This window comes from Ictidomys tridecemlineatus, chromosome 4 (assembly GCF_052094955.1).
Source record: "Ictidomys tridecemlineatus isolate mIctTri1 chromosome 4, mIctTri1.hap1, whole genome shotgun sequence".
Classification (NCBI taxonomy): Eukaryota; Metazoa; Chordata; class Mammalia; order Rodentia; family Sciuridae; genus Ictidomys; species Ictidomys tridecemlineatus.
The window spans coordinates 31,767,664-31,791,601 of NC_135480.1; the positions used below are offsets into that span (position 1 = coordinate 31,767,664).

The following is a 23,938-nucleotide window of genomic DNA, read 5'->3' on the forward strand; positions in this document are numbered from 1 at the left end:
TATGTGGTGCTGAGGATGGAACCCAGCGCCCCGCGCATACCAGGCGAGCACATTACCGCTTGAGCCACATCCCCAGCCCTAGTTCACTAATTCTTAATTGAGTTTTATTTACTGTGTAATTTATCCATTAAGTTTTTAAAGCTCATGACTACAGTTTTCTTCTATAGGTTCTATTTGGTGTATTTTCATACTTGCCTTTTAATAGTGTCCTATACATTTCTCATACTTTTTATTATATTTTTTATGACTTTAGTAATTTTAAAATAACTTTTATATCTTTAATATTCATCTGCTATTGGGGGGTACACATATTCCTGTTTGAAGTGGTTGCCTGCTGCCTCCTTATTTTCATTTTTATTGTAGTTCATAAATTTTAAATTGTGAGCTCACTTCAATGAAAATTATACTTTTTTGGTGAAATTTTGTTGTGGAATTCTTTCTACAGAGCTCTGCTATATTTGCTTCTGCTTTGAGACTTAAAAGTCTTATTGATTAGTCTACATTTGTTCTGTTAATTTATCATCTTATTATATGTACACCAAGCAGGGGTGTGTATATTAGGCCTTTATACACTTTTGTGCTCCAAGTTTAGGTTTTTCAATTTTTCGTGGAATAATTTTTGGTTTTGACCCAGAGATCCAGACAAAAATAAGCTTTGTTCTGCTGGTGGGCTGTTTTTCTTGTTCTTTGCCAGAGTTAGCAGCTCTTTTAGCATCTCTCTTTAAAAAAAAATATTTTTAGTTGTAGATCAACACAATCTTATTTTTTCTTACCCCTCTTTCCCCCCCCATTTTCTGTATGGAAAGAGGTGCCTGCCAAAGACACAAATCAGCTGAAGTTTACTTTATTTTTTTTTATTGGTTGTTCAAAACATTACAAAGCTCATGACATATCATCTTTCATACATTTGATTCAAGTGGGTTATGAACTCCATTTTTACCCCAAATACAAATTGCAGAATCACATCGGTTACGCATTCACATTTTTACATAATGCCATATTAGTGACTGTTGTATTCTGCTACCTTTCCTATCCCCTACTATCCCCCCTCCCCTCCCCTCCCATCTTCCCTCTCTACCTCATCTGCTGTTGTTCAATTCTCTCCCTTGTTTCCCCCCCTTTCCCCTCACAACCTCTTATATGTAATTTTGTGTAACACTGAGGGTGTCCTTCCATTTCCATACAATTTCCCTTCTCTCTCCCTTTCCCTCCCACCACTCGTCTCTGTTTAATGTTAATCTTTTCCTCATGCTCTTCCTCCCTGCTCTGTTCTTAGTTTCTCTCCTATATCAAAGAAGACATTTGGCATTTGTTTTTTAAGGATTGGCTAGCTTCATTTAGCATAATCTGCTCTAATGCCATCCATTTCCCTGCAAATTCCATGATTTTGTCATTTTTTAGTGCTGTGTAATACTCCATTGTGTATAAATGCCACATTTTTTTTTATCCATTCATCTATTGAAGGGCATCTAGGTTGGTTCCACAGTCTAGCTATTGTGAATTGTGCTCCTATGATCATTGATGTGGCAGTATCCCTATAGTACGCTCTTTTAAGGTCCTCAGGGAATAGTCCTAGAAGGGCGTAGCTGGGTCAAATGGTGTGAACACAATATCTTTAAAAATTTTTTTTGTAGTTGTAGATGGACAGAATGCCTTTATTTTATTTGTTAATTTTTATATGGTGCTTAGGATCAAACCCAGTGCCTCATGCATGTTAGGCAAGTACATTACCACTGAGTTATAGCCCCAGTTCCTGAGCCACAACTCCAGCCCCTAGTGTCTCTTTCTTATACCAGTTTTTCTTAATTGTTGTTCCAGATCTCTTGGCTCTCTGCTCATAACTTAATCATTAGAGCCTATGCCTGAGTTTAGTGATTCCTAGGTTACCAAAGCATCAGTTTGTATACCCTGACTTTTGAGTTTTCTTTCTTGTTTCTAGCATATGGGAATTTGCCTTTCTCTCTCTCTCTCTTTTTTTTCTTTTTGATATTGGGAATTGAACCAGGGTGCTTAACCACTTAGCCACATCCCCAGTCCTTTTTTGTATTTTATTTAGAGACAGGGTCTTGGGATTCAAAAATATATTTGTATTGGGGGAGCCTCACATGTATCTTCCTTGTTTTTTAAATACTCTCTCAAATCCAACATTTGAATAAAACAACTTTTTTCTTCAATATAAAAATGAACTTTTTTAGATAAAATAAATCAGCACAATGACCTTTTCTGTTTTAAACTAAAGCCAACATAACAAGAAATCTTAAAAAAAAAAGATAAATCTGAAAGGAAAACTCAGAAAAGAACATTCTTACACTGGCTTAACTTGTATTTTTAACCGGGAAACCTTTATTTGCCTAATCACCTAAATTGATAAGAATGCTTAGTAATGCAATCCATGTTTAATGCAGAATACAGTATATTGTACTTTAGAGTCACAAGGATGACATCTGTGTGATAATTATAAAACTTACCCTACATTTTTGAGTTCTCAATCCAAGCATATAGATTAGGACAGGTCACTTTATTGCTGGAAACATTCATGGAAGGGCCAGGTTCCTCAAAAAGACAAAAAGTTTGATTGGGAGTTGGGCAGTCTCTGCTCACATCAGCAGAATTATAAAGAGTCAAGAGGCAATCCTTTCTTTACTTTCAAAGTAGCAAAGAAACAAAAGAAGATTATCCAACTTGTAAGTGGCCCCACATTAGAGTGCATAGCTTATCAGGATCAAGGCTGGCATTTGTGAACAGTTAACTTCATAATAGCACACTGTTGGCATTACTGATTTCACCCTGGAGTATTTGAAAATACTTTATGGTCAAATGACAGCCTGCAGGTAACAGTATGTATTCCTTCTCCTTGAGCACCAAGTCTAAATCTAAAATGATAAAGGGGACTTATTTAGTCTAAAGGCAGAAAATCCTTGCAGCAGTGTTTCTAGAATTTCACAAAAATAAAATAGCAGCTAATGTCTCTTCAGCTTCTTGGCTTTTTGACGTTTCATTTCTTCTTCACATCTCATTTCCTCTAAGTCCTCCTGCATACCTAGTCTTAAACTCTTTACTTCTTCCTTCTGCTCTTTCCAATTACTCTCCATGTAACATAAGGCATAATCACTTTCAACTTTGTGTTTTTTTTTTTGGTCAGAGCCAAAGATTTCTCGAATGTGCTTGGATATTTCTTCCTGAGGTTCTCCTTCATCTTCAATGAAATCATTCATTTCAGAGTCACATTTATCATCATCCTCTTCTTCCTCATTTCCTCACTGCCTTCTGTATCCAGTAGGGAAGGGAAGTCTTTGAGGACCTTGGGCAGATCTGTAGCTAGAGAACATTCATCTGTTCATTTCTGGTTCCACTAATAATATTCTTGGAAGATATTGTTTCTGTGACAACAGTACACTTGGGCTTCAAAGGGTGACCTGGGCTATTAACTGTTCGCACAAGTCGTAAGCCTCTTACTGGTCTTCCAGGGTTTGAACTACTGATAGTCTATCTAGCTGGAACTGAACCACTTATGAATCGTCCAGGCCCACGGACTGGCTACTCAGGGGGTCCTGGGGCACTCACTGGTTGTTGAAGGTAATGTGGACTGCTTATAGGTTGCCCAGAGCCTCCAGAGCTGCCCACGGATCTCCCAGAACTACCTGAGACACTAATGGGTTGCCTGGGGCCATTGAACTGCTTACAGGTTATCTAGGGCTATTTGTACCAGTGACTATTCTCCCAGAGGGATTCAAGTTACTGTCTAGCTTCTTGGTCTCATGACTGAGCGCTCAGGTCCTGAGCTGGAGCTACCATTATGGTGTCTTGGCACAAGGCCAGAACTAATTGTGGGCCTAGCAGTCCCTGGGTTGGGTTTCACAGGGGCTGAGTTGGAGTTACTGACTCGCTGCCTGGCACCTGGATGCTTAGCTTCATTGTGGGGGTGACCAATGGCCCAGACTTGGAATGGCTAATATGAGAAGGATGAAATTATTTGTGTTCAGTAGTAGATTTCTGAGTCCCACTGGCAGAAGTCTTTGGTGCTGGTGAACAGGTCTGTCATGACTTCATGAAGTGAGGGTTGGGAACTATATAGCCCGATCCTATATAGTCCTCTCTCCTAGCATAGATTTGGGTGAAGACACTAATAAGTGTTTTTCATGGGCTGTGCTAGGTCTGGATTTCTTCTCAGTATGAGGAAAGGACATTCCTTTAGAAGAAGGATGACTGTCCCCAGAATCTTTGCTAAGTTTTGCGCCCACTCTTTCTTTCTGAGAGGTGCCATTTTGGACACAGTTGGAGGTAAGGTAGTTTTGTATCTGTATCAAGTTTCTTTTTCCTGTGTTTTTGTTCCAGGAATTCTTGCTCCCTAAATTCTTCTGCAGTCCTAGGCTGCTCTTCTAATTTCTTCACTACCTTTATCTCCACTGGTTCCAACTGCTTTTTGTCAGCCAGCTTCAGTATAATCAGTGAAGTTCATGGGTGGTGGGGCACTTTAAGGGGGACCTTTGGCTTGCTTTCAATTTCGAGAGGTACTTGCTCTTCCTCATATTCCTGCTTTGATTCTGCTTGATTGTATTCTAAAAATTCATATTCTTCTTTCATCTTGTACTCTTTTTCAGTTGCCTGACTGATGTGGTCTTCCATTGCCTGCCTGTTCTTTAACTTTTCCTCAGTAGAATCCCATTGTAGCCATGGAAATTATTCTTTGTTCTCTTGAGCATAGCTTTTGTCTTGTCATGTCTGAGGGCAATTTGTTTTTTCACTAGTTCTTCTTTTCTCCTTTTCTAAGGCTTTTTGTCTGAGCTCCTTTTCTTTTCTTCTAAGAAAAACTTATATCGCTGCTAATTGGACACCTTTAACTTTTGGTGTTTCTTTGGAGTTCCCACTACTAAACTATATCTTTTTGGCCCATTGTTGACACCTTGTCCTTTGGAAGCTATCAGAAGAATTTTCCTGAAGTCCATGTTTGGCCAGGGAGCAGAGGCTGGCCAGGCACTCAGAAGGGGTGAAAGCACACCTTGCCAAGGTGACTGCTACGCCAAGGGCTTTCTTAAACTATTTTTTTTAAATGCTGTAATTTCAAATAGTTTACATTAGTTCATTCCACAAAGTTTTTTAAGTGACTTATTTTTCTTCAAAACTATCATAAGCTTACACAGAGTTTATTGTTCCTCAGCAGTTTGAGAATAATTTGCGATTCTGTTACTATTTCACCCCTATACTGTAGTATATTTTTCTTAAAATCAAGGACATTCTCTTTTTGTGTGTGTGGTGCTGGGGATTGAACCCAGAGCCTTGTGCATGCGAGACAAGCACTCTAACAACTGAGCTAGATCCCCAGGCCCAAGGACATTCTTTATAAAACTATAGCACAATCATCAAAATTGGGAAGTTATTATTGGTACATAACTATAATATTCAGGAACCATTCAAGTTTCATCAGTTGTCCCAATAAAGTGTTATATAGCAAAAGAATCCTGTTGCATTTATTTGTCATAGCTGTTTAATAATTTCCAGTATGGAAGAGTTCCCCAGTCTTTGTTTGATTTTTATAACTTTGATACTGTTAAAGATTATAGACCAATTAATTTGTAGACTGTGCCTCAGTTTCTGACTAACATTTCTTCTTAATCAGATTTAGTTTACATATCTCTGGCAGGACTATCACAGAAATAGTGCTGTGTTCTTAATATTAAATTATATCAGAAAGTTCATGCTTTCACATTGATATTTAAAGTAGTATCTGACAAGTTCCTTCTCTGAAAAGTTACCCTTTCCCTCTTTGTAACTGAAATATTTTGTAGGGAGGTACTTTGAAACTATATGAATATCAATTTTAAAAAATGTGTTTATTTTTATATATTTAAATATCAATATAAATTTATTATTTTATTCAATGGATTAAAAACTGTGACTGTCATTTATTTTGATGCTCATATTATTTTTTGGACGGCAGGAGTCCATTTAAGCTAGTTTTGACATGTCTTTATGGTATTTTAGCATTTTTATGATTTCATTTTAATAATTTCCTTATTTTATGGAAATTAAGAATAGCTAAAATGCTTACTTCTTTAAAGAAAAACTGTTTTCCTATTAATTTTCCATTAATTGAATTTATGTTAATTGGAAATAAAGGTCCCCGAAGCACAATATTAAAAACGTTTAATATTTTTCTCTTTCTGAAAAAAAAAAAATTCAATCCTAAACCCACTAGATGAGGCAGAACAAAGTAGGGAGTCTGTGAAGAAGTGGTGAGGAATTCAGGACTATAGCATTACAGAACATTTTTAAAAAAATATTTTTTTAGTTGTCAATGGGCCTTTATTTTATTTATTTATGTGGTACTGAGAATCGAACCCAGTGCTTCACACATGCTAGGCAAGTGTGCTACCACTGAGTCACAACCCCAGTATCCATTTTTATGATTTCAGATAAAAATAAAATATGTCAGAATACCTTGTACTTTACATGGTCTTTTCCTGGAATGAATCATTTCTCCATATTGAACTGGTTCCTGTTAGTGGAGAAATGGTATGTAGAAGATAAGATCTGGGTACTATTATACACATTAGTATGGGGTATCTATCACTTATTCTGACCCCCTGAATACAGCAAGAGAATATGTGCATGTCTTTACATACATATGAACATTTACAATTATCTTATTTCTACATCAGTTTTTATATATTGAAAATCATGAATTTATACCATGTCCCACTGCAGTCTAAAAGCTCATTTTAGTTTATTTCCTTTCTGTAAATTAGACCTTTTTGTTCTTTCAGTGAAAATTTTGAAATTTCATTACTGTTAATATATTTATTTATTTATTTGATAATATCACCATATGCGTAACCAGTCAATCATTCTGCTGTCCCCTCCTTCCTCTGGTGGATGCCTTCCTTTCCCTGAGTAGAATCTGATACCTTGAGATGGGCTGTCCTATTACATTTTTTGGCCTTATTCGTATATTTTGCCTTAGCCATCTTTTTGTTCTTTCTTTTAGTACTGGGGATTTTCCTAAGGCTTCATGTATGCTAATCACTTGTGCTACCACTGAGTTACATCCCTGGCCCTACCCTACTCATTCTCTGACTGCCCACAATAGACTCTCCTCCTTCTCACCAGGAATCATTTTTTCATCATTCAGGCCTGATAGATACCCTGTTCTGTAATGCTATAGTCCTGAATTCCTCACCACTTCTTCACAGACTCCCTACTTTGTTCTGCCTCATCTAGTGGGTTTAGGATTGAATTTTTTTTTTTTCAGAAAGAGAAAAAGATTAAACGTTTTTAACATTGTGTTTCGGGGACCTTTATTTCCAATTAACATAAATCCAATTAATGGAAAATTAATAGGAAAACAGTTTTTCTCTAAAGAAGTAAGCATTTTAGCTATTCTTAATTTCCATAAAATAAGGAATAACCATAATAATAAACATCTGTATGTCATTTTTGAGATTATCTTCTGTAGTTAATACATTAATTAGTATCAGTATAGTTTTATTCTTATATTAGAAAGATAGCTGTATTTGACATTATAAAGCAATTCATATGTGATTTTTAAAATTAAAAAATGAAAAATTAAATATAGCATACATAAAAAGATTGTATGTCAATCTAATTCTATTACTTTCAAACTTGACATGTTTAAAAGGAAGCCATAAAATCCCCCTTTTTTTAATTGCATATTTTTTCAGTTCACTTAACTCCATCAGCTACAAACACTGTAGTCCTTTCACCAATCCCTTTCATGTAGATTATTGCAGTAGCCAGTTAACTGGTTTTCCTTCCTCAACTTCTGTCCCCTTTTAGTGTTAACATGACATCAGAGTGATCCTTAAAAAAAAAAAAAAAAAAAAAAAAAAAAAAAAAAAGGTCAGCCTATGTTACATTTATGCTTAGAACTTTCTGCTTCATTCCTTGTTAAAACCTAAATACTTATCACATATTATAAAGCTTGCAATGATTTGGGTTTTTCTGCTTTCTATTACCTATCTCTAAACTTGTCTTTGGTTGTTCTTCTCCTGCCTACTTCCTCCCAACAACATGGGTATCCCTGCTGTTCTTTAAACATACCAAGTATTGTCCCCATTAGGGCCTTTGCATTTGCTGAAATACTCTTCCTTCTCTCCAAGTCTTTACTCAGAAGCTGCTTTCTCAAAAAGGTCTTTCCTGACCATCCTATGTAATCTTCTTCCCTGATCTGTTATTTTTCTTTAGCACTTATTAATATCTAATATACCATATGTTTCAACTTACTTATGATATGACTTACCCAGAATTTAAATTGTGCAGGATTTTTGTGGTATCCCCAATATCTTCATCAATGTTTTGCCTACAATGAACATTCAGTATTTGTTGAAGAAATGAGTCACACATAGTCAATTCTACTAAAATGAAAAAAAATGATCAGCTCATTCATGAAAGTAGGCTAACAATTTAATTCATAGGAAATGTGAAGTAATCATTATATTTTTGTTTAAAATTTAACAAATGTAAATAGGGTTTAAGAAATTGAGCACTTATAATGGCTGGTTGGAGTTTAACTTGGTCAGTCACTATGTAGTTAACTATGTAGCAATTTTTAAAAGCCTATGAAAATGAGCAAATCTCAAGAATTTCACTTTTTTCAATTTGTCCTGCTAAAATGAGTAACTACAGAATTCTAGGTACAAGTATGTTTATTTCAGAATAATTCATAATACTAAAAATGGAATACTGGGTAAAACCATACAAATGAGAACAATTAGGTAAAGTTAAATTAATGTGTATCCATTGAAAGGTTAAGTTGAAGTTGGGTGAGTTGGTACATGCCTGTAATCCCAATGACTCCAGAGGTTGAGGCAGGAGGATTGCCAGCCTCGGCAGCTTAGTGTGATCCTACCTCAAAACAAACAAACAAACAAACAAAAACAACAACAACAACAACAACAAAAGGCTGGGATTTAGCTCAGTGGTAAGTCAACCCTGGTTTCAATTCCCAGTACCAAAAAATGGTTATGTTGTATATTTGTCCTAGAAAGCTATTTATTACATATTAAGTTAAAATAACATTTATTATCATCACTTCCTTCTGAGCCTCTTTTAAACTATAAATGCATAGAAATAGGTTGCTAAGTTGCTGAGGCTGGCCTTGAACCTGCCTCAGCCTCCAAAGTTACTGGGATTACAAGTGTGTGCCACTGTGCCTGGCTAGTTATCACTCTTTAACACACTTTTTACTTATATTTGTTAACCAACACTCCCTCTAGAAAGAAAACATTTTGTGGGGGGTTTGTGTTGGTGGAACTATGGATTGAACCAAGGAGTGTTTTGCCACTGAACTATATCCCCAGCCCTTTTTATTTTTTGAGACAGGGTCTCACTAAGCTTCCTAGGCTGGCCCCAAACTTGGGATACTCTTCCTTCAGCCTCTAGACTCTCTGGGAGTCTCTGCGATTACAGGCATGCACCTACCTTAAAGAAAGCTTCTTAAGAGTAAGGGCTTTGAGCTGCATGCAGTGGTGCACACCTGTAATACCAGTGGCTTGAGAGGCTGAGGCTGGAGGATCTTGAGTTCAAAGCCAGCTTCAGGCGTTAAGCAACTCATTGAGACCCTGTCTCTAAATACAAAATAGGGTTGGGGATGTTACTCAGTGGCCAAGAGCCCTTGAATTCAATCCCCAGTACCTGCCCTGTCCCCCCAAAAGGGCCAAGAACTTTGTTTTGCTTGCTGCTATGTCCCAGGAACCTAGGAAAAAGTCTAGCACATACAGATGCTATGAATATGTGTTGAATAAAAGAATGTATTGTTTTTGTTATAAGGAAGAGGGTTATTGTAAATAAAATTTTGAAAAAAAATCAACAAAAACTGTGCATAGAAAAAGTACCTAATTTTACAGCATGTAGTTTTGATATCACAGGGAATTTGTGGTAAAGAATTTTAATGAGATTTTCCCCCTGTATTTTTCAAGGTTTCTAAATATTCTTTACAGAAGAAAGTGAGTGAAATGGTAAGAAAGTTACAAAATACCTGTTTTTTTTCCACTTGGATTAGTACATAAGATGCATAGTAATTTTGTGAATGTAAATGTGATATTTATAGTAAAAAATGGAATACTTAAAACTGGATATTGCTCTCCCCTGTAAAGATCTGACATAATTTAAATACTGTATAATTTAAATTATTTTACAAAGTAACTTGCAGATTACATGGTATTTATATTTTATAGAATAAATTCTAAAACCTATTAATGATTTTTTCCTACATATTTATGGAAAAAATAGTTATTATAAACTGAAAAAATTGAAATACATATTGGGGTATGACATTTATCCTTTAATGTTCTACATTTAGAATGCAGAACTCATTATTTGTTATTCAACAAGTATTTATTGTGAATTTCTTTTTCCTTATATATAAAAAACAAATATTTTTGTTTTATGGCATAATATTTTATAGAATATTTACTTTGATATTCTCCTTTTCTAGTCCAATTTATTCAGAAGTATTTTTTGTGCATGTGTTGAACAAAATTCTTTTATATCCACTTAAATCTTCAAAAGACTTCTTGAGTGGGTTTATACTATTTCAGTCTTCACTGGAGCAAACTGTAAAGCAAGAAAAATTAATTTTTGAGTATGGCTGATATATATATATTATATATATTATATATATATGGGTGTAAGAAATCAGAGGTCATTCCTTATGATATTAAATATAAAAACATAAAGTAAGTATTTTGCTTCTTTAAATTGTTTTTGTCTGTTATAAAATAAAAGAGCTCATAGAAAGATTGCTAAGCTTGATTGAATAAAAGATGTGAAAATTCTGTTGCTGTTCAACTGGAAAGAATAAAATAATATTGTCAGACTATTTTAAACTGTAATTTTAATTAAGAAGCTGAAAAACTAGATTCCACTTCAGCTTTAAGTACCATGACATTTGTTCTGAAAGTCATCTTCAACGCTACAGTGATTTTACACAAAATATAGTGAAATTGAATAATGTGCCCTTTGACCTGGGAGATAAGGCTACAAGTTAAAGATCAAAGGCAACATATAATGTGTTTTGTTTTATTTCAGTTTAAAATTTAATTAAACAGATACTTAAAATCTTAAAAAAACCACGGAAACATGTATTTTACCTATTCTAGTTTTTGGTCATACTTCGAAGCTTTTTGTTATTGTGAATTATAACCTCTTAACATACCAAAATTATTATTTGAGTTATAATATTTTTTCTGATAGTTGTTCAAAGCATTTATACCACTTTTCACTTAAAATAATTAGATATTGATATGTATATTTAATATTCCATGATCACTCTGGCTGAATATTTATATTTCTTATTTAAAAGTTAAAAATAATATTTTTTCTAAACATTCTTGGATATATTTATCTTACATTATAATTCTTTTATTATTACTTTTGCTGTTTTTATATAATTTACATCCTTCTTTTCATTCTAAGTTAATCTTATTTTATTTGTAGCAGTACATTATTCTTTTATATTATTTGTCTTTATGGGTACGACAAGGTCCAAGATAGCCACTATAATAGTGCCAAGGAGGGACTTTGGGAAGCAATAAAGTCAAATGTCTTAAAATAAATTATTTCAGAAAAGTAGTAATCAACTTTTAAAGAAGTTCATGATCTGCTATAGGTGAGCAGTAAACTACTACAAATTTCTGTCTTCTAGGAATTCAGTAAATTAATTTTCTTATAAAAGTGGTGATACATTTCTAGATAAATTAACATATTACACATAAATCAAAAGATTTGTTCATCCCTACCCAAATCACCCTTTGAAAAAAAATCATAGTCATTACCAATAAAATAATACAGCAAAACATGTTAAAGAAAAGCTTTAGAAAATTGAGTTAACTATCATTGTGATTTAGTCACTGAAAAAAATCTCTCCTGTTGTTTGAAGTAATTACTGTGCAGATAATATGTTGTGTAACTGAATTTATTGGTGGCTGTGTTGTATACCTGTGTAAGTTAATTCTGCTTATTTAAGGAAGTAAAAACTTATCAAACCACGTTTAAGTCATATTTATTTCTCAGATTTTTATTAAAGCAAAATTTCAATATTGAAGCTTTTGATATTATTGAGAATAATCATATTTTCTTTCAGAGTAGAATGTTTTTAGACTGAAGACTTGTCTAGAAATAACTTCAGGATAATAAATATTATGTTTATCTGTACACATGTACATTAGCATAATTTTGTAAGTAGTATTTGCCTTATATCTTTAGATTAGAAAGTAAAACTATCTTAAGAAAGATGCTTTTGCATTTTAAAAATTGAATTTTATAACTCTATTAAATTAGTTTGGGTTCATATTGAAGAAGTTAGAAGTTGCAAAATTGAAAATTAAGAATATATGAAGTTTATCTTTGGATTTTTATCTTTTCCTCTAAAATTTATTTATAGCTCACTGTTTTAAGGAAGTTAATTTTGTCTTCAAAAATTAGTTTCCTTAAGTAAATGGGAAAAGGGGGGAATTGTACAGCTAGATCTTTTATTAGTAAATGTATATTTAAAAATTATGTATAAATATTATTTTGAAATAATACTATTACTATTACTATTTTAAATGCATCAAAGCTTTAAAGTAAACTTTATGTCTCTGCATACATATACACACACATAATTATGTATATGTTGTCCTTTTTCTAATATTGATTTTAATAGGTTACATTTGTTTTAAATTAGGTACATATGTGTTTAGAAAGCAGTACATCTGACATTATTTTCTTGGACTGTCTTGCATCAAATAATAAAATTATATAAAAGAAAAAATAATTTACATCAGTTTAAGAGGTAAAAAGAACAAAAAAAATATGTACTTAACTATTAGTTATCTCAGAAATCTCATGAAATCAAAGGGATATCAGTAGAGAAACGGGACTGGGGCGTGAACAGAAGGGGGAAGTGTTGGGGAGTGATTTGGCCAAATTATATTGTTATATCATATGCATGTACGAATGTGTAACAACAAATCCCATAATCATGTACAACTATAATGCACCAGTAAAAAATGTGAAAAGAGAAAAAATTTAAAAAGAGAGTTCTTTTAATTGAAGGTAATGGGACCCTTATTATACTACAAGTAGGATCCAGTCTTTTTTTTTTTAACCAATTATTTCTCCAGTTTAAGTAGGTTTTCTACTCAACTATATTGCCTTTCTATCACAGAAATATTGTCTTTACCATTTCATTTTTAATGTAGTGAGAAGGTACTATATTCATTAAAATTAATCTCAGAAAAATTACCTGAGTTGCACACCAAAATTATACTTGCAAATGAAGGCACAAAGAATCAAAACCATGCTCTGGTTAGGTTCTAATTATTCATGTGATTTAGACAAAGAAAAATGATTTCCTAGGGTTCTAAGACTATTGCTTTAATATCTTCCTACTTTATTTATTGCTAGACTGATTAACTTTTTATAAATAAAAGTTGATGTTGAAAAAGAAAGAAAAAGACATTGTAAACAAAAGAAATATAAAATGAAATTGACTATATTTATTCCAGGGGAAAGAAAAGTTTGCTTTAAGTTTTATACAGATTTAGAAATATCTGTTAACTAATCATTTTTTTTCTATTGTGTACTCAGCACTTTTTCATAACTTTTATTTTTGGTATATTATTAACAAGAGTTGTTTACCACTATATATATTTGTTTGTTTGTGTGTGTGTGTGTGTGTGTTACATATAACATTTATTCTTTAAAATAGGAACAAAATGTCCAGTTACATCTTTTGGCTAAAGGTGATTATCATAAACAACTGAATGAAATTGAGAAATACTATGCTACAATAACAAAACAATTTGGATTGGTAAAAGAGAATCATGGAAAGTTAGAACAAAATGGTAGGTGCTATTTTGTTTAAACTTACATGTTCAAGAAGGAATATTTAAATAGATTTTATCATGAATAAATTGAATTTACTTGACATTAGTAGTAGTAAATGGCACTTTAACATTAAATTAAATAAAAATTATTTAAATTACATTGGAACTGTTTTCCTGTCTGTGTTCGTGGTATTTTCTTTGAAATATATGATGAATATAATATTTTCCTAATGTCTTTGATGTTACAGTACAAGAAGCAATAAAATTAAACAAAAGACTTTCAACTTTAAATAAAAATCAAGAATCTGAAATATGCAGTTTGAAGAAGGTATGATTGATATAATTTTATAGTATTGAGTAAAAAAATTATACTCTAAGGTGGGTGCAGTGGTGCATGTCTGTAATCCCAGTGACTTGGGAGGCTGAGGCCAGCCTCAGAAATTTAGTGAAGTCCTAAGCAACTTAGTGAGACCCTGTCTCAAAATAAAAACAAGGGCTAGGGATGTAGCACAGTGGTAGAGTGCCCCTGGGTTCAATCCTCAGTAAATATTAATTAATTATAGTCTAAAATAATCAATCTTATGGAATATTATTAGAAAACAGTTTGGTAGAATTTTTTTGTTAGAACATGATTCATAAATTTTGAATTACGATTCTAGTACATTTAGTAATTAATTAATTCCAATCCATTCAAAAATTGTTTTGACTTATAATCAGTGACTTGAATTTTTAAAGTTAATTTATTTATTTATTCTAATTAGGTTATATATGACAGCTAAATGCATTTTGATTCATTGTACACAATTGCCACACAACTTTTCATTTTCTGATTGTACATGATGTAGCGTTGCACGATATGCGCAGTCAGACATGTACCTAGGGTAATGATGTCCATCTCATTCCACCATCTTTCCTATCTCCATTCCTCCTTTTCCCTCCCTCCCCTTTGCCCCATCAAAGTTCTTCCATTTTTCCCATGCCTTCCCCTGCATTATGGATCATTATCCACTTATCAGAGAGAACATTTGGTGTTTTGTTTTTGGGATTGGCTTACTTGGCTTAGCAAGATCTTCTCCAACTCCATCCATTTACCTGCAAATGCTATTTTATTCTCTTTTAATGCTAAGTAATATTTCATTTTTATTTAATGCTGAGTAATATTCCAAAGTTTTTTTTATCCATTCATCTTCAGAAGGGCATCTAGGTTGGTTCCACAGTTTAGCTATTGTGAATTGAGCTTCTATAAACATTGATGTGGCTATGTCACTATATTATGCCAATTTTAAGTCCTTTGGGTATAGACTGAGGAGTGGAATGGCTGGGTCAAATGGTGGTTCCATTCCAAGTTTTCTAAGGAATCTCCACATTGCTTTCCAGATTGGTTGCACCAATTTGTAGTCCCACCAGCAATGTATGAGTGTGCCTTTCCCCCACATCCTTGCTTAGAGTTATTGTTGTTTGTATTCTTGATAGCTGCCATTTTCACTGGTATGAAATGAAATTTTAGAGTAAATTTTGATTTGCATTTCTCTAGTTGCTAGAGATGTTGAACATTTTTTCATATATTTGTTGATTGACTGTGTGTCATCTTCTGAGGTGTGTCTATTCAGCTTCTTAGCCCATTTATTGATTGGGTTGTTTGTTTTTTTGGTATTAAGATTTTTGAGTTCTTTATAAGATTAGTGCTCTATCTGATGTGTGTGTGGCAAAAATTTGTTCCCATATATATGCAGGCTCTCTCTTTACCTCATTGATTGTTTCTTTCCACTTAGAAGAGTTTTTTAGTTTGAATCCATCCCATTTATTGATTCTTGATTTTATTTCTTGTGCTTTAGGAGTCTTGTTAAGGAAGTCAGGTCCTAATTCAATGTGATGAAAATTTGGGCCTACTTTTTTTCCTCTATTAGGCGCAGGGTCTCTGGTCTAATTCCTAGATCCTTGATCCATTTTGAGTTGAATTTTGTACATAGTGAGAGAAAGGGGTTTAGTTTCATTTTGCTGCATATGGATTTCTAGTTTTCCCAGCACCATTTGTTGAAGAGGCTATCTTTTCTCCAATGTGTGTTTTTGGCACCTTTGTCTAGTATGAGATAACTGTATTTGTGTAGGTTTGAGTGACTTGAATTTTTATGGTGATGTGAATAGACAGTGAACATTTACTGTATGTCAGCTTCATTAGCATCATTCATTCATTCATTCATTCAGTATTTATCTAGTGACTTATAGGTTGACAGCCAGTGTCTCCATGGAGGGTTTTTCTTCTTGAGAAAGGTGTAAGCCACCTGAGAAATTAAAGTCTAGTGTAATTAGTGAAGAACAAAAGACAAAGAGTCAGAAATATATTTTCCAAAGCGGAGCCCCTGATAGATCCAGTCCACACAAGAGCTGGAGCTAGGGCTGGGGATGTGGCTCAAGCGGTAGCGCGCTCACCTGGCATGCGTGCGGCCTGGGTTCGATCCTCAGCACCACATACCAACAAAGATGTTGTGTCCGCCGAGAACTAGAAAATAAATATTAAAAATCTCTCTCTCTCTCTCTCTCTCTCTCTCTCTCTCTCTCTCTCTCTCTCTCTCTCTCTCTCTCTTAAAAAAAAAAAAGAAAGAAAAAAAAGAGCTGGAGCTAGACAAAAGAAAGTGGCTCCAGTAGTTTATTTAAGGAGGTACAACAAAAAGCCAGGGATAAGGTTTCAAGGGTGGAGTCTTGCTTTTTGATGTCTTGCAGTCAGCAGGTTGATTGGCATCTTTTTCAGGTCACACCCATCTCAGGTGCTCTGTGGGAGACATGGCTGAGCAGAATAGGAATTCACAATATGTCTCTGGGTAGTCTTACACAGAGGAAATGTCCATAGGAAGTTCCCAGACACCAGATGTTCCTATTCACTAGGTTGCAATGCTGGCAAAATTCACACACAGCCCACAGAAGGCTCACGACAATGACTTATATTTGCCAAGTACTATGTGCCACTAAGGACCCAACTATAAAGAAAATAAAATATGTTCCTAATTTTATACAGTCTAATGTGGGGAATTAGACAGAAAACAAGTAAATATACAGATCAAATAACTTAAAACTGTCATAAGTAATCTGAAGAAAAAGTCAGGATAGGATGACATAACAGGCGATTTTTATTGATTGAAGATAAAGGAGTATAGGAAGAAAAGGAACAATGTTTCAGGCAAGAACAGCATGTACAAAACCTTAATACAGAAAAGAGTTTAATACATTTGAAGAACTAGAAGAAGTCTGGTATGGCTGCAGCATCATGAATAAAAACGTCCATTGAATATTTATTGATTTGCTCTTTGAACACCAGTATCCCCTTTTCTTCTTCCTAACCTTATCCAAATTTTTGTTTTGATGCCTTCAGCTTTAGATCTGAGCTTCAAATTGGCAGAAAACTATAAACATATTTCTTTCCTCTGGCCACAATCATTCCTTCAGGAATTAAAAACCAGGAAAGATGTAATCCCCATAGTGGCTACCAATCATGAGAGAAGCCAAAACCTGAGGAACTTAATGTGGAAGGCAGATTGGTGTGATATAAAGAAACCTGTTCTTCTACAACATGTTAAGTCCCTGCATTTTTTCCTGGCTCTAGACTTTTCAGTTATGTGAGCCAGTAGTCCCCATTAGTACTTAAGCTAGCTTGGTTAGGGATACTTGTTTTTCATTGTTTGCAACTATAAATATTCCAACTGATACAAAGGGAGAGTTAGTATGAAAAGAAGAAATAGGTAAGGCCTTCTTTCTGTAGAGAATGACCTCTAATTTTCTTTCCCTACTCCCTTCAAAGCCTCATCTCAACTATACCACTTCAAATCATTTTAGGACCGCTTCCCTACCCCTGAGAGAATTAAGTGCCTATCCCTACTGATCTGAACATGAACAACTGAAAATGTTTTTTCAAAACATTTGTTGAGTACCATTTAAAATGCACTTAATTTGTAATTATTTATTGGTACACAAAATATTTTCTACTTTTTCCTGCAGTTCCAAAGTTATGCCTGGAAATCTTATCTATATGAATTGCATTAGTGGGCTTCCAAATCCTCTAGCTTCCTGTTGAGCAGGGCCAGTGAAGCCTGGGTAGAAGATGGGAGAAAGGAAAGAAAAGAAATCAGGGTATTTAAACCCTCTGATTCTTCTCTGTGTGATCACTTCAGGTTGGCCATGTCACTCACCAGATCACTACTTCTGTTGAATTAGCCTATTTTATACATTATTCCCTTTTTGAGTTCCAGTAACCTTCTTATTGTTTGCTAAAGTTGCTGACAGCTCCACTGATGGAACAAGGTTGTACAATCTCAATCCTTGTGACTCTTTTATATCCTGTCGACACGTTTGCAAATAAACCATCTTCAAAATACCCTAATTTATATGTGCCATCTTTTTCCAGGTGGGACTGTGAATGTATGCTTGGTCAGGGCATATCATTAGTGAGGCCAAAAATTATGAATTTAGTTTCTGTGTAGACTAATTGATTCAGTACAGAGAAAATTCTGTTTCATGGTGAAAGATTTTTTTATCTATCCAGTTTGTAAAAAAATATTTTGAATTCAAGAAATGAAAAAATATGAATGGGGTTGGGGTTGTGGCTCAGTAGTAGGGCACTTGCCTCACCTGCCTGAGGCACTGGGTTCCATCCTTACTTAGCACCACATAAAAATAAATAAATAGATAAAATAAAGATACTGTGTCTATCTACAACTAAATTTTTTTAGAAGTATGAATGGTGCAATTCAGATGTATCATAAATTCGAAGAACAATTATTTCTATTTATTTGGGTTAGTGTTGTCATCTTAACTCCAAAGCAGTCTGCTCTTTTTTTTTCCCCTGGGGGTGGGCTGCTTTAAGTACTAATTTTTTTTCAAAGTAAATGCTTTAGGTAAAGGATTCTGCTTTGAAAGGAGAAAAAAAGAAAAGAAAAAATATCCCCAAACATTAATGTCTTCTTATATACATAGAATTTCACTATTTTTATTTAATATATTTAAGTTAATGAGTTTAGTTTTAAAGCAGTTTGGGGTCTATAGTATAACTGAATAGCAAGTACCAAGTTCCCATATACTCCTGTTATGTATAGATGTACAAACATCCCTCACTATCAAATATTCACTAGTATTTGATGTCAGTCATTTTGGATTTTGGTTGTTCTAATTGGTGTGTAGTGGTATCTTGTTGATTTGCAGTTCCCTAAGGACATATGATGTGATCATCTTTTCATGTGCATATTTGCCATCTGTATATCTTTGGAGGGATGTCTATCTTGACCTTTTTAAGTGTTGTTAATGGACATATAATAATTGAATATATCTATGGGATATAGTGTGATAATTTGATAAATTTATTCAATGTGTGATGATCAAATCAAGGTAATTAGCATTTCAATTTCCTTAGATATTTATCATTTCTGTGTTAGGAACCTTCAAATTCCTCTCTTCTAGTTCTTTGTAAATATATAATAAATTGTTGTGAACTATTAGTCACCCTACTGTGCTGTAGAACACTAGAAGTTACTTTTCCCATGAAATTATATTTTGCTATCCAGCCTTCCTCTATCTCTCTTCCTCCTTACTTTTCTCAACCTCCAGGGGCCACACTATTCTACTCTCTACTTCTGTTGTGAATTTGTGTGTGTGTGTGTGTGTGTGTGTGTGTGTGTGTGTGTGTGTGTGTGTGGTGCTGGGGATCAAACCCAGGGCCTTGTGCATGTAAGGCAAGCACTCTACCAACTGAGCTATATCCCCAGTTCCGATGGATTTTTTTTTTTTTTTTTGCATTTATCCTGGCTTCATGTTGTCTGAGCTTCTCAGATCTGTAGTTTGGTATCTGGCATTAATTTTGGAAAATCCTGGGTCATTGTTGCTTAAAATATTGCTTTTGTTCCTTTCTCTCCTCCTTCTTCTGGTATTTCCATTATGTATATGTTACACAGTTTTAGTTGTCACACCATTCTTGGTATTATGTTCAGGATTTTGTTCTTTATAAATTTTGTTTTCTTTTGTTAGCTTTGGGAATTTTTGTCATATTCTCTAGAATAGAGATTTTTTCCTCAGCCATGTGCAAACTACTAATGAGTCCACAAGAAGAATTCTTCATGGTAGTTTTGATCTCTAGCATTTCATTTTGACTCTTTCTTAAAATTTCCATCCTTCTGCTTATTTTATTGATCTGTTCTTACATGTGATCTACTTTTTCTATTAAAATCCTCACCATATTAATCATACTTGTAAAAACTCTTGGCCTGATAATTCTAGCATTCCTGTCATAGCTGACTTTCATTCAGATGCTTGTTCAGCCCTTTGAAATTTTATTCTTTGTGTTTTAATATATCTTATGATTTTTTTTGTTGAAAAGTGAACATGATATAATGGGTAGCAAGAAAGATGGTAATTAGACTTTTAGTAATAAGGTGTCAGGGGAAGGGAAGCATTCTGTAGTTTTATTATTAGGTCTATCTTTTGGTGAACCTGGGCCACTATATTGAGAACTTCAACAGTGTTTTTCAGTAGGGATAGAATGACTAGACGGGGCTAGAGTTGGATATTTTCTTTTCCAGGTAGATTAGGTAGGTATAACTATAGCTGATTTGGTGTTTTCTTTAAAATAGATTCTTGGAAGACAGCTCTTGTTAAGAAGAATATGCTTTGATATATTTCAAAATGATTCCTCTTTCCCTCCCCCATCTTGAAGCACAAGGAGATTTTCCACCAATGTTCACTGTGAGATCTGGTAGTTTCTGGAAGTAATACCCACAAATGTAACCCCTACACCCCTATTATGGAGTACCCCAGGAATTTTCAACTTTAGAGTTGTCCATAGTGAGCCTCTAGCAATTTAACAATTACTTTTTAGGTCTTTTTACCCTGGCACTGGTTCTTGTGGAGGTTTCTGCTCCAGTTAAATTGTGATTCTCTGTATTTTCCTGTCTCTCTCTCTTATTCAGTTTGCCCTATGAGCTCACTTTTATGACAGATTAAAGAGAGTTGTTGATTTTTCAGTTTGCTCAGTTTTTTACTTGTTAGGATGGAGTGGGGACTTCTAAGCTCTTTACATGCCCATTGAGAAATTGGAAATCCCTCTATCTTTAAATACAATTTTACTGAAATTAAAATATTATTAAGGATCTGGAGACCCAGGCATAAGTTTTGAAGAGTATGCTGCCAGATGAATGACATGCTTTAATGCATGAATTCAAAGACTATTAATATTTGTAACATTACAACATGTTGTTGTATATAAATCATTGATCTAATAACTATCAGTAAATTCGCTATATATTCCCTGGACTCTCTTCTTATACATGAGAGATCAGAAAGTAGGAGCATAGGTGTTGGTAAGTTAGAGAAAATTCAGATGGATAATGAATAATCATATATTTCTATTCTTAAAAAGTCTTTTGTCTTGCTGGGCATGGTTACACATACCTATAATCCCAGGGACTGGGAGGCTGAGACCAGGATGATCATAAGGTCAAAGCCAGCCTCTGCAAAAGCAAGGCACTAAGCAACTCATCGAGACCCAGTCTCTAAATAAAATATAAAATAGGGCTGGGGATGTGGCTCACTAGATGAGTGTCCCTCAGTTCAAGCTCTGGTACCCCCACTTAAAAAAAATCTTATATTTCATTTAGTGTATAAAATGTTTCTTTTATCCTAGAATATAAAGATAACTCTTTTTAACATAAAGAGGAATAGCTATAGTTTTAAAAATTTGTCTGGAATTCCAAATCAGAGAATAGTTAAAAGGACCATTCATTATTATCAATATAAATTTCAAATGCAAATATAAATAACTATATGTTAATCCAGTAGTCATGAATAAGTACATTTTCAGTGACATCTCTTAGGCTAATTTATTTTTTATTTAATATGTTTGTCAGTAACTTAAATAGTATCCATATTTGGCAATTATATTAAAATATTCATTTATCTTTATGTAGCTAGTTTCTGTATTATTACTAAAAAGATTATATAGTATAAATTTCAGTATGAAATTATATATTTGCTTTAAATATAAACAAATGTTTCATTGTAACAAAATAGACTATCAAATTCTAACACATAATTTAAGACTCTGACCTGTAGAGTAGATGAGGCTCCTCTAAATCCAGGGAGAGATACCCTTGCGGATTTATTTAAGAGGGTGAAGAATGTCCCTTTCAATGCATGAGTGGAATGATATTGCTCTTGAGAACACTTGCTTCTTTTTCTCAGGCCATGGGGCCTCAGCCAGGGCCACCTAAATGTGGTAATAGGTTATGCAGTGGTGGCCTCTGTCATTCTAGAAAGCATTACCGTCAGTGTGTCCATTGTAGCTTAATTGTTCTTGGAAGAGACTATATGAAAGGGCCAAGGGAGAGGATTTCATTATCTTTGAGACTTAAAAGTCTAAATAACTGCAAGAGCTGAGCAATATAAAATGTGTTTGAAGGGCTGATTTTTAATATTTTAGACATTCTAGGTACACAATTTTTATATTTTGTGTATTTTATGTGGATTTGATTTTTAATCTTAACAATGACTTTTATTTTTTACTCTCTTTCAGAAACTAATTGAGTCTAGCAACATTGGTTATATCACTCATTTAAAACTTCTAAACATTAATTTCCCAAAGATAATTTTCATTTTTCTTTTATACTGATTTTGTCCAGAACAGTTAAGTTATTGGTTTGTGATAAGGTGGAATTCCTTTTTTGTGGAGCAGTTAAACAGATCAAACTTAGTTGTTAGATAAAACTAGGTATTATAGTTCTGAATGCTGGGTTCACCATTATGGCAATCATGAAGAATTCCCGATATTATCTATGAGAAACATTCATAACCTCTGCTGTTTGTCTGAGTAAATGTCAGAGCACTCAAGGAGATAGTGATATTAAACAGACTACCTCATGCCAGAAAAGGAGGGGTGAAGGAGAAAACTGCACAGTATTTATGACTCTAGGAACTATAAGTTGTAATTTAATGAGATCAAAGCATGTGCTGTTTATTTGCTGCACTAATAGCTTTGAATAAAATGGTTAGAAAACAGACAATGTACTAAAAGTTCGGGATATTTAGAAGCTTATAAAGGCTATAAAATCAAAAGCATATTTTTCAGTGGAAAATCATTTTGTGGAGGTCTTTGATTTTAATTTATTGTGCTCTTAAGATTAATTAATGCATAATAGAAAGAGAAAGATGGAAGAAATTATTACTTTTTATTTTTACCAGCCATACACTGTTTTTCTATCCCTAACTCATTTTACAAACCTTCTTACTATTTTAAAACAATTATTTTAATAGGAATTGATACATTTTAGGATATCTCCCGTAAGACAGCTGATTCCAATAGTTTTTGTTTTCAGTTATTTGAAAAAGGTAGAAAAGCATAGAACTTTGCTGCATTTTGTAACATTGGGGAAGAAAAAACCTTGAAAAACCAATAGTCCTTGATTTCTTCAGAGAATTGTAAGCTATATAAGTGAATATAAGTTTTAGCCATATACATCTTATTAATAGGACATTGTGTCTTAGGAGTAAACTTTAACAGATCACTAGTACAAAATAAGTCATCTAGTAATTTACTTTCTAAATTACTTTGAATGTTTGTTTACTTCATATAGTTGTATTTTGCTTTAGGAAAACCTAATAAAAAATAAAGATTCAAAAATAATTGCTGGGTTTCCTTTAAAAATTATCTTAGTATAAAAAAAGCCACTTGAAAGCAAGATTATAGAAACACTATTATGTGAAGAATGATATACATCATGTTAAAGTCAATATCATTGGTTTCTTTTTTAAAAAATAGAATAATTTGAGCATAAGAGATTTTTAAAATACTCTGATAGTATTTTACTAAATACTGCATAACAGTACAATATAAGTATTAGTCAAATGTGTAAATATGAGTTGAGATTAAAATTTTATGGCCAGGCATGGTGACACACACGTGTAATCCCAGTGGCTCTGGAGGCCGAGGTAGGAGGACCATGAGTTCAAAGCCAGCCTCAGCAATTAGCAAGGCCCTAAGCAACTCAGGGAGACCCTGTCTCTAAATAAAATATAAAAAAGGGTGAGGGATGTGCTTCAGTGGTTAAGAATCTCTGGGTTCAATCTCCTATAACTCTCCC

General features: G+C 33.8%; 1 protein-coding gene and 1 pseudogene across 1 annotated transcript in view; one reads left to right on the plus strand and one right to left on the minus strand.

Annotated features, from left to right (window-relative positions):
* Window positions 1–2,960: 2,960 nt before the first annotated feature.
* LOC106144954 (protein SPT2 homolog pseudogene) lies at window positions 2,961–4,946 on the minus strand (annotated as a pseudogene).
* A 1,504-nt stretch (window positions 4,947–6,450) lies between these two features.
* The window catches only part of Ccdc73 (coiled-coil domain containing 73), a 67,703-nt gene continuing 50,215 nt past the window's right edge, over window positions 6,451–23,938 (plus strand). Inside the window, exons 1-3 of the mRNA XM_078044906.1 lie at window positions 6,451–6,513; window positions 13,709–13,844; window positions 14,075–14,154. Of these exons, the coding sequence (XP_077901032.1) occupies window positions 6,451–6,513; window positions 13,709–13,844; window positions 14,075–14,154 (279 nt within the window). The remainder of the gene's footprint in view (window positions 6,514–13,708; window positions 13,845–14,074; window positions 14,155–23,938) is intronic.